Below are 20,158 nucleotides of genomic sequence, written 5' to 3'. Positions count from 1 at the left end.
AACCAGATTTTCCTTCTCTCCCAGCCTATTCAACTGAGCTCATGGGCTGCGTGGAGCGGGGAGGGGCAACTAACGACGCAACTAACGGCAAGTGGTGGAGCCCATAACCACGCCAGCCCCCAAGCAGCTTTGCCCGTACTGGTCCAGCTGACATCATGTCTCCCGGCATGCATCAAGCTCTCGATAGCTGATCTTCGAGCGCTTGCTGGAATCGGTCCTTTGGAACGAAAAATATAGCCATCCGTTCAAAATACAAGCGTTCGATTGCCATTAGCAGATAGAGCTGATCATGTTTGACTTATTTCTGAATATGAGACATATATTGTAAGTTTTGATTCAGTATGCCTTTAATACCACCTTGGAAAATTAAAAAAACAAAACGAAAACTGTCTTTCAAAATTCCCCAAGCTATTGATACTTCCCCAATCCTTGAAAAAAATCCCCAGATACACGGTTTTTTCATTTCCTTGACTGGTAGACATTTTGAATAGTTAAAGAACTAAAACTTGAAGCCTCAGTTAGAAGTACTGTGGATACACATCAGGGGCACAGACTGGCCCACAATAAGGATGCCTCCTTACTGGCCCGGTCCTACCGTAAGACTCCAAATTTGACAGAAGTCCTTTTGCTGTACTATGGTGTTTCAAAATTTAGACTTATATTACACAGCTGAAGGATTAAACAAATAATGCAAGGAGTCAAGGATTAACCAAAGACGGCAAAGGACAATCAAAGACGGACATTAAGCATTTATTTGGGGGTGTCTGCATTAATTTGGTGTGGACCTCGTGGAAGATCATGAAGCAAAAAATCATGCGGAGATGTTCCGCAGTAAACTGAAATTACTTCTCACGGCATGCCATTGAGGAAGACAGTATAAGTGATACTAACATTCACACAACTTCCACTTTTACCATTCCGGTACCTGCAGCCTCATAGTACTTATGTATTCTGTTGTGCCAAGCCAATGACCATGGTAATGAGTGACTTTGGAGAAAACTGACATTTTAAGTCCAAATCTGTATCTCCCTGCCGCTCGTTGTCCGTACATACGCTCCCGTGTCGAACACTGCGACAGAGACTAACAAATTGTGAAAGACGGGTTTTCTGAGGAGCGAAATCCTTGCCCAAAGAAAATGCTATTTATTAACTACAGCTTGCCTAGGTGAAATTGTATACCTACATATACAGACCTTTTCTACACAGGTTCTGGCACCTTGAATCAAAGAACTTCCGCTATGCAGGAAAACATAGTTTTGCTCTCGCCACACCACTGGGAGACAGTGTTGCAGAATGAGCACCCCCATTCTATTACAATTCTATTCCAGGAAATTATTGTTTCCGATAAATCCCTTCCTTCTTTCTACTCCTGCAATCAAGACACTGGGCCCATTCCCACTCCTGGAATGGCAGAACCGTTCCCTTCCATTCCTTCAATTCCTACACATGAAAAATGCCTCTTGACAGCTACATTGTGCTGCCGCCAAAAGCAGCATAAAACTGACATTATCACAAGCATTGACAACCGCAAAAAAAAATGAAAGATGTTTACAAATCTCTGTAATGCGAAATTAGAATGCAGCTCTTGAGGACGAGAAGGGGAGGGTATGGAGGGAATGGTATGCCCCCCTCCCCTCCCCTCCTCCTCTTCCATCCCCTCCTCCTCCAATTCAGTTTCCCCGCTAAATTTAGCAGGCAAAAATGACGTCACATGACTTGGTGTCACGTCACCTATGGACAAATACAGTTTCTCCACTTGATTTAGCGGGAAAATTGACCCCGCGTGACCTCAACACCAACTCAATTCCCCGCTATATTTAGCGGGAAATTGAATTGGTGTTGAGGTCACGTGACATTAATTTCCCCGCTAAATTTAGCGCAGTTACGCTGACGCGCCCTACCCGGAAACGCGTGCCTAAGAGCTGCACTCTAATATGCAAAATGCGTCCCTAAAGCACTAATTCTACCAAGCCGAGCAGTGGTCACACAAAGCACTTGGTGGCACTCCGGGGCACTGCAGACATCGATGCATGTCACAGAAAAATGAGCCAGTCATGGCACTTCTGACTCCGCATGCGCCTCTAGAGTGAGAAGGCCTACATCTGAGAAAGGCATGCAGCATGGTTTTGTCCCTGCCTGGTGGCCTTTGACCAGCAGTGTAATCACGTGTGGTAACACCAAATGCTTTGCCACATCTCGCGGCGCCAGGAATGACATCTTGTCCGTCTGCAACTAATGTGCACCTTTGCACCAGCAGTCCTGCTCCCTCGTGGCCGACATGCAATGCACGTCTGACACGCTCCCCTGCATCCTATGAGGGATGCGAGGCATAGCTTTGCCCATTGGCCACTGGGGTGGCAGGACCGCAGTCCTAAAGATGCGCTCCGATAGGAAATCGAAACTTAGAAACGTGTACAAATTGAGTGTTTTTTCAGAACGCCCTATAATGCTGCCACTGCCTTGTAACTTTCTAAATAGAGTTGATTTAGTGGTTTTTGATTTTTACTGGGTTTTCGAAATTCTCCTGGCAAGTATTTTTACAATTTTTTCAATTTTATCCCTAACTACGGAACCCTACCCACAGGATGTTTTTCCTAAAAGGAAAAACAATAAAAGACACAGGAAATAAAGACCTTTCCACTTCTCTTACTGTATATAAATAACATTTGGCATTTAGACCTGTGTTTGCATGACCTTCTAGGGTACCCATCACGATAGTCCAGAAGTTGTTTGGTCAGTGCTCCTACCTTTCTGAGTGAGTTCCAAGACTTGTAGGCAGCAGTGTTATCAGGAATCTCTTGCAACAAAAACATCTGCTCATCTTCGGGTGGAAGAGATGGCGATGCTGCTTCACAAGTGAGATCTTCAGGAAGAGGTACAACTGGTGGTGTGCCAGGCAAAGACTCTTCTAGTATGGTGCAAACCTCCGCTTCATGGAATCTCGAAGGTAAATGCAGATCTGCAAAACAAAGTTTAAAAAATAAAAACTATGGTGCAGAATGCTTTTGGTATATAGGCAATTCATTTCAGCAATTCTGATCCTAGACTGACTGAAGGAATGCCACTTCCACAAATTCTGCATATAGAGGTTACTGTCAAGAACCAACTTTTACTTTGTAGACATCACTGCAATCAGCAGGGCTCACAGCACTTATTTTAGGAGTATTAGAAACCAGTTATGTCTTTTGACCATAACGACGTGAGAGAGGCAAGTAAATAAAACAAATAAAGAGAAATGAACACTTCTGGTAGCAATAGCTTGAAAACAAGGCTACCCACACCATAATCGTTAGACTGGTAAAAATGATAGGTTAGCCTATTTTTCTTTCTAAACTAATATAATTAAGCCAACAAGTTGTTACAACATAAAACTAACACTAATATCCACCCTTTTAACTTGAGTGGGATAACAGTTTGGATGACGGGGCAATTTTTGTTGTTGCGTTATTGTTTGAAACCCTTGCCAATTGCTATGTTATTTTCATTTGCTTTGCCCTCTCAATCCTTCCACTGTGTCATAGTGATATATAAAAACAAATTCAGCAATTCTTACTCTTGAAAAATTAAAACACATGCAGTGCAGAAACGAGACAGTTTCTAGTGTTTGACTATATACCAGCTCTCGCAAGGCGTACATGCAGGAGTGGCATAATTTTTCCCTGAGAGTCCTGCATAATATTAGAGTAGGCAGACCATGTGAGGGAGGAAGTACAGTATATACATAGCTTGCATGTGACGTCATTCACGGCAATGCCAGTATTCACGAGCGTTCGGTTCTCCGTGTTAGTTTTGCACCACAGAAGTTGTAGTTAAAAGAAACCAGTAAGTAGAAATAATCGTCAGCACCCAGCAGTGGCGACCGTTGCAAGCTATGCATTGAACATACACTGCATAATGCTGTCAGTGCAAACAGAACTTTAGCACACTTCCCATTTTGCTCAGGCATCAGACAAGTAAATTATAAACACCAAATATGATGCATAGGTTGCTGTCTCGGATAAGTAAACTTCACCAATTAGCAATTCTGATGATAGCTCGTAAGCTGTAAAAAAAAAAGAGAGAAAAGAAATAAACCTTGACAAATGCTTGTCCAAACTAAATATATTATGCTCTATACATTTTCTGTTGTGTACCTCTAATATACGGAGCATTGCTGCCCTTACTATGGCAGAGCCATAGTAACGCCTTAATATTTGAATGGACGGTGGAGAAGTTTTGGGAAGAGAGTTTCTAGAATAATGGTATATTTAGCAGACTCAGCAACTGGAGGCAATGCCACCTGAAGACACCAAAAAAGCTCTGCCTATTCTAGGAGAAGCGAGGGAAATATGAAACAATGACGCATCCTCAGTTACCTGTAAATGTGCGCACTTTTTGAAGAGCTTCTTCTTGCATGGGGAAGACAAGTTTCTCGAACTGCTTCAAATTTTCTGGTTGCACTTGACTCCGAACATGGTCTAGCTCGTACAAGTCCGCTTTCAACTGTTGCACTGTACGGGAGGCATTGATTTGTTCAACGTGAAGTTTGTCCCACTGCTTTAGCTTCTGGAACTGAAAGCACAACAAAAAGGGTAATGAGGATGTTGTTTGTGCACTACCACAAATTAGCGCTGGTACGCACTTCCCTCAAGGGAGCAATCGATTTAGCTTTTTGAGAGTGAATTGTAACTATAACTTATTATGCGTGAGTGGATATTTGGCGGCCGTCAAGTTTCGCCTCCTCGTTCGTGATTTCGACCTTTGGTCTTCCAAACTGCAGCCGTTTTACAAGAATACCCGAATACGATCGCCAGGCCAATTGACGTCATAGAAATCAAGTCTAAAAACAACGTACCTTTTCAATGTTATCTCGATGTTTTGCAAGGATGTCTAGGTGATACGGAATTGCGACTTCCACGATCCTGTGCACTGCGACTTCCACCCTTCGAAGAGAAAATTTGCCCCGAGTTTTCGGCTCGCCTTTGCTGTCCGTTCTCGTTTGATGTCCCCTCTCCCTCTCCATATTCCGTTGGAGGCGTTCGTCGACTGAAGAAGAGTGCGCACCACCAGTATGCAAAAAAAAAAAGACGTGTCGATATTTGGATTCGGTACTTATTTACGCCATTATTGCCTCAACGCGGCCCATGATGAGAATCTAAACAACTGTTCCTCGCACCAACGCTGCTCGCACCTGATCGCCCATGCGCAGTGTGTTACCAGTGTTACTATGACAACCAACGTTGATGACAATCATGTTGTGTTCCAAAATGTCAACGAGGTATCAAATTGGCTCGATCCGACTCCGGAGTTTCGTACCGTGGCGTTTCAAAACTTACTCGCGCGTACTCAATTGTGTTCCAGAAGCGGTTTTTTTTTTTCCGGAATAATTACTCACGCAACCCTCCTCGATAGGGGGAGTAATGTCTGATCAAATCATAGGGGCTGTGTTCCAAATCTTACCCAAATGGATCCGAGTACCTCCGGCCTCTGACTCCGGCGGATCGTATCACGTGACAGCACAGATTGAAAAACGCTGGACGCGGGTAGGTTTTAAAACGCCAAGGGTACAAAACCCTTACCCTGGAGTAAGATCGAGTAAATTTTGGAACACGCCAGGATCAAATCGAGTAAAACGACACGTGATCTGTTCGTCGTCTGCTTTACGCGCCGACAGCCGTTAAAGCTCGCTTTCTCCGTTGTTTTTGGTGGCGGACATTCGAAATGACAAAGAATAAGGTGCAGCCATTTCGTGCACCTTCCCTGGGAAGGTCAGAGCCGGGGAAGGTATATAGGGTGGTTCAAGTCACCAAACTCGACCTAAAATGGACCGTAAAAATCGACGCCTGCACGTAGCCATCCAAACTTTTCGTCAAAGGTGTATTTCAAAGGTCGGTTTTTTCTTGTAAAATTACAAAGCGTAGTTCTCTTTCTATAAAAAATAGGGCCAAGTAACTTGCCAGTGTCTACGGCGGGCGGTGACCCAGACACAGGGGTACAGTAGCGGGGTGATTTTGGCGTTCGTATTGATAGATGCAAAAATATTCCAAAAGCCGGGAATCATAATGATAAAAAAAACTGCTCCGACTTTACTCAACAAGATTAACAATTTAATCAAACGTTTCGTCTCCCATGCAGGAAACATCGTCAGTGAAACCTACAAGCATTCCAAAGCAGTTTTTTTGATCGTATTGATAGATGGCGTCGGGAGCAGCGTCTGAATACAGGGCCTTACGTCTGAAGCTGCAGCCGACCAGCGAAAAAAAAAAAAAAAACAGACGACAAGCAGACGAAATCCGTTGGCAGCAAAAGCGCCGCCGTTATGCAGACGCGTTTTTTTACTTTAAGTTTTGCTTTTATTGTTCGCATTTAATTTTTAACCGAAGGTACATTTCAAGGAGATCATATTCATTTTAATAAACCACGGTGGTCGCGAGCACTCGCGAAAAGGAGGTAGCGCCATCTGTCAATACGAACGCCAAACGCACCCCGCTACTAGACCCCTGTCGTCTGCGTTCCTGCCCGCCGTAGCCCTGGCAAGTTTCTTGGTCTTATTTTTTATAGAAAGAGAGCTACGCTTCATAATTCAACAAGAAAAAACCGACCTGTGAAATACACCTTTGACGAAAAGTTCAGATTGCTACGTGCAGGCTTCGATTTTTACGGTCCATTTTAGATCGAGCCTGGTGACTTGAACCACCCTATACATGTTGTTATTATCAGAGTGCTAGTGTAAACAGGACCTTCTCCGCGTCCTCGTCCCTATCGGTGGAGGGAATGCCGTATTCTCACATTCAAGGCTGAACATGTTGGAACGCAGAAAATGATGTGGATGTTAGTATTTTTGTTACCCCAGAGTGCGAGTAATGAAAGGATAACGCTTGTAAAGCAGTGAAGGCTGGGAAGCCTATGCACATGATCAGTCAACAACCCCTCCCCATATCCCTCCGCAAAGTTCTCTTTGTGACTTAGTAATCATATTCGCGTCAAGTGAACGTAATTGTTATATATATCACTATTGAGAAAGCCCCCTGAGCCTAGTAACGTTGCCCTGAGTTGTGCCGCTACACCGTGTAAAAGCAATTTCTGCTAAACGTAATCGGTGCAAATTACAATGCGTGAAACATATGTCTTGGGCACCTGGACTAGAATTACAGCGACCGCGCTGATTAATAAAAATAAATTTTTGATGTCTAACTGTAAGCAGTAAGAAAAGGAAAGAGAGCAAAAGGAGCTGGTGTAGCGCTACTCGGGATGTCACGTGGGATTTATTACCCGCTGACGTAGGAGACAGGTTACTCGGGTAAGATTTGGAAATAATAAGTAAGCGACGTCACAGAAGCTTCGGTTATGTTCCAAACCCTACCCGCGAGTAGCGAGTAAATTGGCAACTGATATGCAAAAAGCTCGCGCCGCTTTTGAGTCGAAAAGATCGTCTGCTAAATGCGCCGGCTCTCGGCGCCGTATGCTCGTTCGTTGGCAGCAGTTGGCGTCGCGACCGCTTGCGCCATCTCTTGGCTCCCGTGCGAAACGGCGCCGTATTCTTGGAAGACCGGTGGCTTCGATGCGTTTCCATAGGAGCCACGCCTTTTTCTTTCTTTACATTTTCCTCACATAAATTTGCTCTTTGCAAATTTTACAAAAAAAACAACAACAAAAAAACAAAAGAAACACAACAAACAAACACACAAACTATTTATGGGAAATGTTGCACTCAATCGAATTTCGCGGTCGATTTAAAGAGCCTGGCCGCTCCTTGGGACAATCAGTAGGTTTGGAGAATTTTTTTTATGCAAAGGGTTATTTTAATTTTATGAACAGTTGCATTTAAAATAAACTAAATTCTAATCACTGAAGAAGTTAATAACTTAATAACTTGTAAATATGAACAAGCCATTGAGTTATTACAATAAACGCTAGAGGCTCATCTGGCGCAAGTGTTTACGGGGCTTCCGGTTGCATATTGTGTCCCAAGTCACCAGGCTCGATCTAAAATTGACGGTAATAGGGAGTTTCCGTAGACCGCGTTTCCCCCTCCGCTAAGCCCTCCGCAACGAATTAGCTACTACGCCTGTGCGCCGATAGCCTTGACTGTTGAGTTCTGGGTATCGTAGCGAGTTGCGGAGGGCGTTGCAGAGTGGCGAAAACTGTCTACGAAAACCTGCACGTAGCAATTTAAACTTTTCCTCAAAGGTGTATTTCACAGGTCGGTTTTTTCTTGTAAAATTACAAAGCGTAATTCCCTTTCTGTAAAAAATAGGGCCAAGAAATTTGCCAGGGTCAACGGCGGGCGGCGACGCAGACGACCAAGTCGAGTGGTGGGGCGCGTTTGGCGTTCGTATTGATAGATGGCGCTACTTCCTTATCGAGACTGCTCGCGACCACCGTGGTTGATTAAAATGAACATAAACTTTTTGTAACGTACCTTTGGTTTAAAAATAAATGCAGGCAATAAAATCACAATTTAAAAAAAAAAAAAAAAACGCGTTTGCATAAGGACGGCGCTTTTGCTGCCAACGGGTTTCGTCTGCGTGTCGTTTGCTTTCTTTCGCTGGTCGGCTACACGCTACACCTTCGGATAGGGAGGCTCTATACTCTGTTTCACCTTGTGTTGTACCACAGGAAAGGCTACAAGCGCGAGCTCCTTGCTCTAGGGCACATCTCGGTGGCACAAGCTCTCGTGCACTAAGGGCAGCTGCCCACGCTGTGAGCTCGCGCTCCTAGCCTTCGCTGCGGTACAACATAAGGTGAAACGGAGTAGTGAGGGCGGGTGCAACTCAAATCCTGGAGAGGGTTGGGAAAGGATATGCGCCTACGTTGCCTGCACGAGAGCAGGCGCCCGCTCTGTTGCAACCTTGAACAAAACAAACGCAACAAAACAAACACACCGACCCACTTCCCTTCCAGCCGGAATCTGAAAGGGCTGTGCCTTATCAGTCCGATTCAGTCGGTGTGTTTGTTTTGTTCAAGGTCCCAAGTTTTCAGTTTGGGACTGAGGTCACCGTTTACGGTTGAAGTGAAGACCAGTGTGGGTAGGATTGTATAACAGAGGTTGAGCTTGTGACGTCGGTGGTCGGTGATTAGGTTGTGGACATATAAGGCTTTGAGGAAATAAACGCAGTAGCTGAGTTTGAGACGTTCTTTTCACCTGTCTTTTTTCTTCGACCAAGTTTCCCAGCTTTTACCACAGTCTCGGGTATTCTACATCATGATCAACTTCCACCAGCTCACCTGCGCACTCACTGTTTTTTCATTGATCATTTATACTTTGCGTAAATTATTCAAGCACATTAATGGGCTCTTATGACCTGAGTTAGGAAATAAAACGACTCTTTGCCCCGTAGACTCGCTGCAAAATTTAGTAACTAAATGGCGTTCATATCCCGTAACGTTACTAGAACCACTCAGTTGGGAAACTGCCACAGAGACTGCTCTGAAAAAATGGCACCCATCCGTATTCGAGAACCGAGCTAATGACGATCACAACGTCGCCATTTCTCCCGCAGCTGCCCACTCGAGGAACTGCACGTGACTTCTGTTTTGGCTTTAATTGGCCATTTTGGCGCCGAAACGAATACGGTGGAAGGGTTTTCAGGGTAAGAAAAATTTATTTGACACCATTGCGAGTTTTTACAATGTTACAAGGTCACATGTGATGCATGCTCTACGCAAAACAATGTTTACTCGACGCAATGATCACTCCGGCCGTCGCAGCCGGCGAGGCAGAACCAGAGTGCCCGTATTACAACATGTCGAAGGACAGGCATGTCAAATGTACCTGGCCGTTGAGCACCGTGAGGTACCGGCACGACCAGCGCCGCAGGAACTCGCACTCCCCAAGGAGGAACAGCTTATACTCCAAAAAGGTGACCAGCTCCCGTCGCAGTCTCCATAAAAGCGGCCACATCGCCCGTTGGCAACGCTGCCGCACTTTCGAGGAACAACGGCTGCGCCACAGGACCCACTCGGCCAGCGCGATTACAAGGAAAGCGAAATTCCTTCGGGGCCGACGACCCTGACTGACATAAGGGCGCACACCAGCGTCAGGAAAGGCATGCGCCACAAGGCGCCAGAAAAGCTGCGCCACCACGCACTGCGCTGTTACGTGGACGTTTGTCTTCACTGCGCTGCAGTTGGGACGCTTAACATCACTGACCAAACCCCAATGGAAAAGGCGGTCCTTGGTTGGTAGGACTCCCCAACCTTCCTTCCATTGGAAGTCACACACTTGTCCAGGCAGGCTACCGTGGGAGAGGGGTGGTCCTATGTACGACGGCCCAAGCACCGGCGCTGGCGCCGGAAACTGCGACGAGTATATAGATGATCTCAACAAGACGAGACGCCGGAGCCTCAACAATGTCTTCTTTTGATACATGGGCGCGGAGCTGCCGGAAAGTCTCAATAGGAGCTCTGTGGAAAGGCGGAACCGTTTCCACGCGGGCGCCAATGAGGGGCGGTTGCGAGGGTTCCAGGTCACTTTACAATGTCCCGAGAAAATACACCGCCAGCGGACGGGCCGGGTGGCCCGTGTCATTGAGGATAGTCAAGAGGGTCTTGAGAGCTAAAGTGGACGCTGTCACTTTTATACAAGGAAAGCTCCAGCCACCGCGCTCTCGAAGGAGGCTGAGGGCGGGGCGAGCCACCAGAGCCGTCTTGCCTGCCCAAAAAAGGACACGAGAGAAGAGCGCGCCCGGCGTACAAACGGAGAGGGTGGTGAAGCTACGCGCGCGACATACCAGAGTCGACCGCAAATCACTGACTGTGCCGAGTAACGCCGTACGGCCATTGGGAAGGCATATCCCCCGGCCTCTTCTACGCACGAGTTTATGTCACGCGCAAGCGCCGACCACGTCTCGCGTGCCACGCCGTCTCTATCACAGGTCACCCCCCAAATTTTGACAGTTGTGTCAACGGGGAACGGCAAGGGATCGGGCGGGGGATCGCCAATGCATGCAACCTTGGACTTGATGGAGTTTAGCTCTGCACCGGACAAAGCCACATAGGTCGTGAAAACCCGAAGCGCACCCAGAACACTGTCGCCATCACGGGCGAAGAGCGCCACATCGTCAGCGTATGCAGTCGCCTTGACCTGACCCGTTCCTGGGAGCTGTTGGCCACGAACGTTCGAGGGTCTCTGAAGTCCAAAAAGGAAAGGTTCCAAACTGAGCACAAACAGGAGTGGGGAGAGAGGGCACCCCTGACGAACGCCCCGCGTGACCGGGAAGCGTGCGTCCGGGATTCCATCGACAAACAAGTCGCTTTGCATACCGTTGTAGAGACACTCGAACAGAGAAATGCTCTTCGGAGGTAAACCAAAGGCGGCCAGCACCCTGAAGAGATATTTGTGTTCTACGCGATCGAAGGCCTTCGCCTGATCAAGGGATACTAGCAGACCGCCTGCCTGTCGGGATCGCGTGTACTCCACGAGGTCCCGCGTAAGGGCGACCAGGGAATGTATGGTGTGACCTGGAACCGAGTATGTCCGACGCAGATTAATCAGTTCTGGGAGTACGGTCTGCTTCCGCAACGACAAAACAGTGGTCAGAAGTTTGTAGTTTGCGTTCAACAGCGTAATTGGGCGCCAAGCACCCGGGTCACAAGGGCTTCCCCGCTCCTTGGGGAGAAGGGCTATATGACCAAGCCGGAAGGATGCCGGAAGGCACTGTTCTTCAAAGAAAACCCGTAAAACGTCGCAAAAAAAGTCGCGAAGAACATGCCAAAAGGTTTTATAAAATTCTGTTGGGAGTCCGTCCGGCCCGGGCGCCGAGCCTGATTTCATCCGAGAAAGGGCGTGTTGAAGCTCCGCCGGGCTATGGGCCTGTTCAAAGGTCGAACTAAAATCGTCGGGGACTGTTGGAAGCCCACAAAGAAATGGGTGGTCGAACAGTTCTGGGCGACTAGCCTCATCATCTGCCTGCGCCAGAGCCCTAAAGTGGGAGGCGCAGGTTGGAAGGTGGACTGCGTCTGGGGAGGTGCTTGTCGAGGGAACAGGGGCAGGGCTCCACAATGGCGCGTTAGAGCCCGGCCGCTGAGCCCGCCGGGTGTATCGCAGGACTTCGGGGTGGGTCGCTAAACAACGGTTCACCCAAGAAACCGTGGAAGCCGTTGTATCAGTGCGGAGCAGGCACTGGTAGCGTTGCTGAAGTTGTGCCAAGTACGTTTGCATAAGAGAGGTGGCAGCACCACCCTTGCGGACAATGCGTATGCGGAGAATCGTATATATCCTGAAGGAGCGCTAGCCGGTCCGCTCGAAGATGCCGCCCCTGCATGGAGCATAAATCCCGCCACCTGCCCTTTAGATGGTCCCACGTGGCGGGGGGTCGGGCGCATTCCAACAGGAGACTGTTTTCTTAGGTTGGACAGCGTCGTCTTGGCGGATTCATTACGCAAAACTCGAACGTTCAAACGCTAAGGACGCATGCTGCTCGCTTTGGGTAAAGAAAGAGCGACGATAACGGGGCTATGATCCGACTCGCGAACCGGAGTCGGCGGAAAAACAACCGCGGTGCATGACATCAGCGCCGTGGTCAACCGACGAGGCACGTAAACGCGATCCAAGCGGCAGCTGTCCTGCCGTCGCTCCATGTGGATTGAAAACTGGCGCCATGAAGGAAAGACCACACATCCTCAAGTTCAAAATGACGCACCAGTCTCTGGAGTTCGCGTGCATACCAAACTCATCGTCCCATTCCCGTGCCCCGGATATCTGTCATCGAGTCAAAAACGCAATTAAAATCTCCTACAATGAAGCAAGGACAAGCATCGAGCAGATGGACGTCGAGGTTGTTAAAAAAGGGATGCGAAAAAGAGTGGTTCGGGGGCATAAACGTTAATAAGCCTGTATAGGAGCCATGACGCAGCAGTTGATGGTTCAAAACCACAATACCTACGCCGCACGAACGCTGAAATGCGAAAGAAAAAAAAGCCGTCACAGAAAAAGCAGCCTCAAATTCTGCAACCTCAATCCGGCTTGAAAAATTTGTTTCCTGAAGGCAGAGAATATCGCCAGCTGCTTGTCTGGCAAAGTGTAATATCTCCGTCTGCTTCGCTCGGTTGCAAAAGCCGCGAACATTAAAGGAAATAATTCGCAGACTAGCCAGGTAAAAAGCGAAAAAAAAAAGAAAAAAAAGGAAAAAAAAGGAAACAGTAACTTGTAACATCTACTCACTAAACGTCCTCAGCCGAGCTGAACGAGGTGTCACGTGAGCTCGGTCACGGCTTCTTGGGGCGACGACCAGCTTTGTCTCGGCTTCGAGGGGAACGAGAGCCGCTGCTTGAGATGACGCGCTTGGCGTCTTGGGCCAGACCCCGGCGTGCGTCTGTCGGGTCCAAGTCGCCTGAGAGGTCCGAGGGCTCCGAGCTGTTGGTCGAATCCTTGTTGCCTGCCGTCACTGGCGCCACTGAGGTACTTGGGGGCTTGGGGCTCTCAGAGAAGAAAGGCAGAGGTCGTCCGCCGCAGGCGACTTCTCCTCCGTGATGACGAGGCGCTCGCCGTCGCTAGATTCCTCAGGGTCTTCCGTCACGTCGCTCCACCGGGTGTAGGTGTGCACAGCAGACAGACTAGGTGCCGGTGCGACGAGTTGCGTCTCGGGGGCCAATGCACCCGCCGCGTCCGGCAGCGGAGCCGGGGGCGGTCGTCCCCCTGACAGCACGGACTGGGAGTTCTCCGAATCGACGTTGGCTTGGGGCTTGGTTAGGGCTGTGGGCGCTCCAGTCTGGGCGGCTGGGCGAGGGGGAGTCACCTCACGTGCTGGGGACAGCGCAGGAAAATAAGACGACGCTGTCCCAGCGACCATAGACGAGTAACTCCGTCGAGCCACGCAGTCCATGCACAGTTGCGTGGGAGCCGCAGCACCGCCGGCAGTCGGACGTGCAACCCTCAGTGGCGTGTCCGAAAACAGCGCACCGGCCGCAGTGCTCTGTCGTGCAGTTGACGCGAATGTGTCCTTCCAGTCGGCACCGCCGGCATACCCGCTTGATGCCCGGGTACCCGAAGGTCGCCCGGTGGCCTCCGATACGAAGGAAGTCCGGGACCGGGTCCGACTCCTTCATCTCGATTCTCACATATCTTGTCCCGGTCTTCACGGTTGGTGTGCTGCGGTACGTTGCATGCATGACTTCCAGGACCTTCCCGTGAGCGGACAGGGCTTGGAGGAGCAGGTCGTTGCGGACATAGGTGGGCAGGAACCTGCAAGTGACGTTCGTTACGGTCCGGCTGGAACGATGGGGACTTGGGTAGAGGCGATGGTGACGACGCCGGCTTCGATGAGCTTGGCGGCGGCGGAACGGCTGCTGATAACGATTTCAAAACTTTGCGCACCAAGGTGCTGCGCTGAATAGACTTCAGGAAGTCTGACAACGCCGGCGACTGCATGCATGGATGAGGTCGTCCGGCGAGGTGCCGAAAGGCACGACAACGCCGAAGGCGCGAGCCTTCGGCGGGGGGGGGGGGGGGGAATGCGGCGCTGGCGCAGCAGCCATGACGATGCGTCTCTCAGAATGCCACCCCCGTCTCCCATGCGGACGCGCCGCGAATTACTGCCAAAGTTAAGATGCGCCTAGGTCGAGACACGCTATCTGAGATCACCGCTGAGGCATGGTTGTATAAAAATAATATTAATTGTGCTGCAAAACCTTCCAAACTGAAGATTTTAGAAGACATCACACGCCCTTCATTTTGTACTAAACTCCAATAAAAGTTACTACAAAAAAAGTTTTTTTTCCGTTGGGTTTTACGCAAAAACATGCTTTCTGAAAGCTCAAGGTGAACGCAGTAAAGACAAATAATCAAGAGTAGCGCTGTTGTCGTATTTAGCTCGGTCTTGGTGGACGCCAGCGGCCCAGGTTACAACGGTGAGTTTCCCAACTGAGGGTTCTAGTAACGTTGATATCCCGTGATCCCCGGTCTAGCAGTTGCGCCCATGGGCGCAACTGCTAATCAAATTTGGGGGTTTTACGTGCCAAACCAACGACGGGCATCTGGCACGCCCCAGCTGAGGACTGAGGATTAATTTCGACCATCTGGGGATCTTTTGACGTGCAACCGAAAGCTCGGTTACACGGCGCCTCCTCCGCAATAAGCCTCCGTCAGATTGCGGGCACCTCGGCCGGGATTCGAACCCGCCACATGGGGATCCGTAGGCCGGCGCAACTGCTAGACCCTCACTAGAGCCTCCCTACCTTCGGACGCTGCTCCCGACGCCATCTATCAATACGCGTGCCAAACACATCCCACAATTCTACTCGGTCGTCTGCGTCGTCGTCCTACGTTGACCCTGGCAAGCTTTTTGACACTATTTTTTACAGAAAGAGAGCTACGCTTTGTAATTTGACAAGCAAAAACCGACCTGTGGAATACACCTTTGACGAAAAGTTTAGATTGCCACGCGCAGCCGTCGATTTTTAAGGGAGCTGTGCAAGGATATTCAGTTGGAATGTTTTTCACTATACACGAGCTTACTGGCACTAGTGGGACTCAAGGATACTCGCACGCAACTCCGCTGGCCAAGACTCGTCCTTTGTTGCGGTGTAATTTCAGGGACAAAAGCGATCATTTTCATTCAATATCTCCTTTGCAAAATTTCATGACGTAACGTGGATGTCGCAGTACACCCATATGACGATATTTGAATGCTGTTTATAGATTGGACCCGAGCATTGCGTGGGCACTCGATTTGGGCTCGTGATAATTACTAGCTCGAGAAGCATTCGGGTAGTGGCCCGTGTCCAATCGCTGCAACGACGACAATAGCCGAGCCATAACAATATCTAGAACTCAGCGCGTGCCCTGTGCTTTGCCAACCCCAGCGCGTGGCTAGGATCTACATTGGCGGCATATAATCGGCTGCAGATCACGTGGCCGCTTGTTCTGGCTGCGAGTTGAGGGGGTGAACGCTGCTCGTTTTTCTTTAATTTTTTTTCTGGGACTTCTATTGCGTGGGGTGAAACACGAACGCGTGTTTCATAGGTCATTGTTGTCAGGGATCCGTTCTAAGCGGTATTTGCGCAAAGTACAAGAATTGTTGCATCGCCCCTTTAAGGTCCATTTTAGATAGAGCCTGGTGACTTGGGACACTCTATACTTTTCCAGCCTTCCTGTGTATTTCTATGGGAAAACGTATGTGGCATTTTTCTTTTCGTCAGGGAATAATAGAAATCAGCGCAGTTTCTTTACTCGTAACGGATACTATGTAGCTTTATTCACATTATGAATGTGTAATATATTAATGTTTTTTTTTATTACTGAGCGATATTTATGTTAGTGAAAATTGAGGCCCATGTTTATGTTGCACAGCATGATATGTGAGTACATGCTATCAATTCAATCACAAAGAACAATTAAAAAGTCCGTAGGGTTTATTCAAGCTGTAATAGCATTCAAGCTAGAATAGAAGACATACTAATCCAGTACTTGTTCTTCGTTCTATAACTCAATGCTTCGGTCTTGTCGTCTTTTTTGATTGTTTGATTTGGCATATATTAGCATCCTGTTGGCGTTTTGTCAAGCTGATTCACTCTGTGCTTCAAAGCATTGACCATATGCGTACATACGTGCCCTGTAATAGCAGACTGCAACGTCAATACGTATTATACATGTGTGCTGGGCTATTTTAGCTCAGTGTTCGACGCTATGAATTAAAAGCAAAAACGCTTTGACATTTATTTTTGTACATCCTATTGTAAAACGATCCAAACTTTTTATTCTGTCACAAGACTAAGCAATATTTGCTCTTATAATCGAGCGCGAAGAGAAAACGCATTTGCGTTTTCCCGCAGGAATGCATTACCGGAAGTCAAATTTCGACTGGTTCCTGTATGCTTCAAAATGCAGCAGCACACCAGCGCCACCTGAACCTCTAGCGTGTATTGTAATAATTCTATGCAACAACCTAATGTTTTATTTCTTATGAAGTTACCGAGCTACTATTTTGCGAGTTTTATTCTTTCTAAATTGACGAGGTAAAACTTGAATCCTAATCGAAATAAACGTTTCCTTGCCAATTTAAAAAGTTGAGTGTTTAATAAGGTATTTAATTATTTATCCGTTTATGAACCAAAACAGGCGAAATGATTCGCACAAAAGATTGAAGACGCAATTTTTTTTCAATGATACAGATACTTCGCTGCGTAAAAACCAATAGAAGAAAGTAAACAATTTTGACCTTAGCACAGTGTTAATGAACAGCTACAGAAGACATATTGAAAGTAATAATATTCAAATGGCAATGTATGGGACGAAAAATACAATTCTGTACATACTTCGTCGCCGTTCTCTGGCTCGAAATCGTATTCAGCATTGTCGTCTGCTATCATTAAGGGGATCGCGGAGGAACCCACAGAAACCCATGAACAGCTGGAATCAGCAGTCAGAGATTCCTGTCACAGAGAATCTAAACGTAGCGCCTGGCGCTTTTGGGCGTATCCACCGCATAGGGCAGATGTGCGGAGATTTCCATCGACCAATCATTATAAAACATTTAGACTTTCGGGACAAGGTGGCTATGTTCAAAAACGCTCCCAAGCTCAAAAACCTTGACGCTAAGGTATGAATAGAAAATGATTATTCTCCGAAAATACGCATCCCCCCGTGGAAAGCTTTGGGGATATGGCGCGTTTCGAGCAGCCAGGTTGAGAACCAGACTTGCGCAGCGGCGTAGACTTTCCATTTTCCCGAGGGGGGGGGGGGGGGGGGGGGGGGGGGGGGGGGGAGGGGGGAGGGGGGGAGGGGGGGGGAGGTGGGTGCTGAGCGTTACCTTTTTGTCAGAACTGGAGATTGAAGCTAACGAAAGCACGTTGGGATTCCATTTCCCATGTATTTTGTCAATAACGGCAACGTGGGCGTTATTTTGTTTACGTGCTACTACTATAGAAGCCCGTTACATGGCACGTAAACGGCGTCTCGGTAAGGATCATGGCCCGGGCCCAGGGGGGGGGGCTCTGCCCCCCCCCCCCCCCGAAGTCTACCTTGCGCATGACAAATTGTATGTAGGCAATAAGGTGTTTACAACTTCCAGAGCGAAAGCGTGATTTAAAAACACAGTGTCAGCGCACGCAGCCTTGACTACCATCCTCAAGGTCAACCGATCGTGCCTCCCGTGCACACCAACTTTCCTTTTTGTCCACAAATTTTCGCAGCATTTATAATAAACAAGACATTTTGCTTGAGAATGCGCGCATGTGCCATCCTGAGATTATTTTAGGCACATAGACATGGCTGATAGTGACGTTCCAAGTGAACAGCCCTTCTTGGTTCAAATTTTTCTACTATATATACCGTAAAGATCGAACTGATCGCAGAGGAGGAGAGGAGGAGGTTTTTTGATTTTTAATAAAGGTCTCGAGTCTTGTGCTGTGGAAGTTAGAACTCATGGGCTTACCAACCGAGGAACCACGCTCGCCCTCTCCCCTCCCCCCCCCCCCCCCCCAGTTCTCAGTGTGGATGGGAGGGGGCAAGGCATGTGTTTTGCCCCCCCCCCCCCCCCTCCCTAAAACAGCCGCCACTAGGCAGGACAAACACTGGCCGGCGGAGCCCAAGGTATACCAAGAGCACCGCTCCCCGGCCCTGGGGGGGGGATACCGCTCCCCGGCCCCTGGGGGGGGAGGGGGGGGGGGGGGGGGCACAACACACACACACACACACTCAAAAACAAGTTGGTACGCCACTGTTAGAACTAATAGTGAACTTTTGTGGGCTGAATTTAAAATATCGTATCAAAATTTGTATTGGGTGTATGTTATCGTCTCCTAAGCAATGGGAGAGACTTTGTTGAGAAACTTGGCGCCAGCTTGGAACAAGTGTTTGTTACCTACCCTGAGCGCATTATTATTCTAGCAGGGGATTTCAACTTCCCTCGTATTAACTAGGGCTGGGCTATGGATCGATTAACCTACCGATTAATCGACTAATGGTTTAATCGCGATTAATTGTTTTACCCGGTTAATCGGAGCATTTTCGACGAACCCAAAGAGATAAAAGTTCAACCTTTTCACCACGTAGACCTGGACGAGTACACCTGTATGCAAGGAGAACTTTAGGTGTTTGCCCTAAAGTAAACAGTAAGAACGAGATTTGTAACTTGAGACAATTGCAGAAGGTTGCAACTTGTCCCGCCCACGTCAACTTCGTTTGAGTGTCCGTTTAACGCAGCAGATCGAGACTATTGTGAACAATCAGAGGAGGTCGCTCTTGGCGGAGAATATCAACGTACCTCTTTCCCTCATGCAGCTCAAGTAACAATTTCTGAGCGTGAGTGTCTTTGAACTCTTCTCGACTACACATCGAGGTTTATTCGAAATTCAAATTGTATATTGTCAAATATTTACGAAAAAAATAAATAAAAAAACTTTTTTTTAAATGTTAGGCATGGAAATGAACCAGACCGATAAATCGATTAATTAATCGATTAAAAGGTGGCGAATAATCGGGTTAAAAGTTTTAATGGACACCCAGCCCTAGTATTAACTGGTCAGATGGTACTGTTGTTCGAACATATAGTAACCCTTTCGAGTGTCTGGAATTTATTAACCTTCTTTCTGGATTTGGACTCACTCAAAAAATTATTGAACCAACACGTGGCGATTCAACAGTATGCCTGTTTTTTATTCTCATCCTGAACATATCTCTTACATACATTTCCTATCACAGATTAGCGATCATGCCCTCATAACCATTCCTCTCTCGGTGTCAGGCGTTCTTGGACCCCAGCAGGGCGAAAGTTCAAACGGACCGTCTCACGACACCGCCGTGGGGTGGGGGAGGCGATAGTTCTCCCCATCGTCTGGGTACCCCCGAACACTCTGTCGGGGAGGACCCCGGCGGAACATGATTTGTCGCTTTTTCAAGTGCCGCGCCTGCCATCGGCCACGACAACAGACGCGTCCGACTATTCTCCGGGCGGGACACCCGAGACCGGAAGCCATGTACAACTGCGCCGAAGCTAGAACCCCCCTTCTGCCGACGTGGGTTTGTGTTGTGTGTTTGTGTTTGACTCCGGCAAGTCGAGCGTTCTGGGACGAGGAATGCGACCTCTGCGGCAACACGACGCCTGGGGATGCTGCGGCGCCTCGGGCTGATGCGCCCTCGGTGCCGTCTGCAACGTGCAGCTGCGAACTCGACGACCAAGAGAGAGTGCACGTGGTGGACGGACCTGCAGCGTGAGGGACGAATGGGGGGGGGGGGGGG

The 20,158-nt window shown here is 48.3% G+C and overlaps 1 protein-coding gene across 1 annotated transcript in view; it reads right to left on the bottom strand.

Annotated features, from left to right (window-relative positions):
• LOC8035829 (syntaxin-17) overlaps positions 1 to 5,203 on the bottom strand; it is a 32,607-nt gene extending 27,404 nt beyond the window's left edge. Inside the window, exons 1-3 of the mRNA XM_029968467.4 lie at positions 4,835 to 5,203; positions 4,356 to 4,551; positions 2,748 to 2,959 (exon numbers count right to left, since the gene is read on the bottom strand). Coding sequence (XP_029824327.2) covers positions 2,748 to 2,959; positions 4,356 to 4,551; positions 4,835 to 5,002 — 576 coding nt within the window. The 5' untranslated portion in view covers positions 5,003 to 5,203. The remainder of the gene's footprint in view (positions 1 to 2,747; positions 2,960 to 4,355; positions 4,552 to 4,834) is intronic.
• Between the last annotated feature and the right edge of the window lie 14,955 nt (positions 5,204 to 20,158).

The sequence above is a fragment of the Ixodes scapularis genome, unplaced genomic scaffold, assembly GCF_016920785.2.
Source record: "Ixodes scapularis isolate PalLabHiFi unplaced genomic scaffold, ASM1692078v2 PGA_scaffold9__187_contigs__length_104089568, whole genome shotgun sequence".
NCBI lineage: Eukaryota > Metazoa > Arthropoda > Arachnida > Ixodida > Ixodidae > Ixodes > Ixodes scapularis.
Note: the sequence above shows the minus strand (reverse complement) of the source record. Positions and strands in the feature narration are given on the sequence as shown.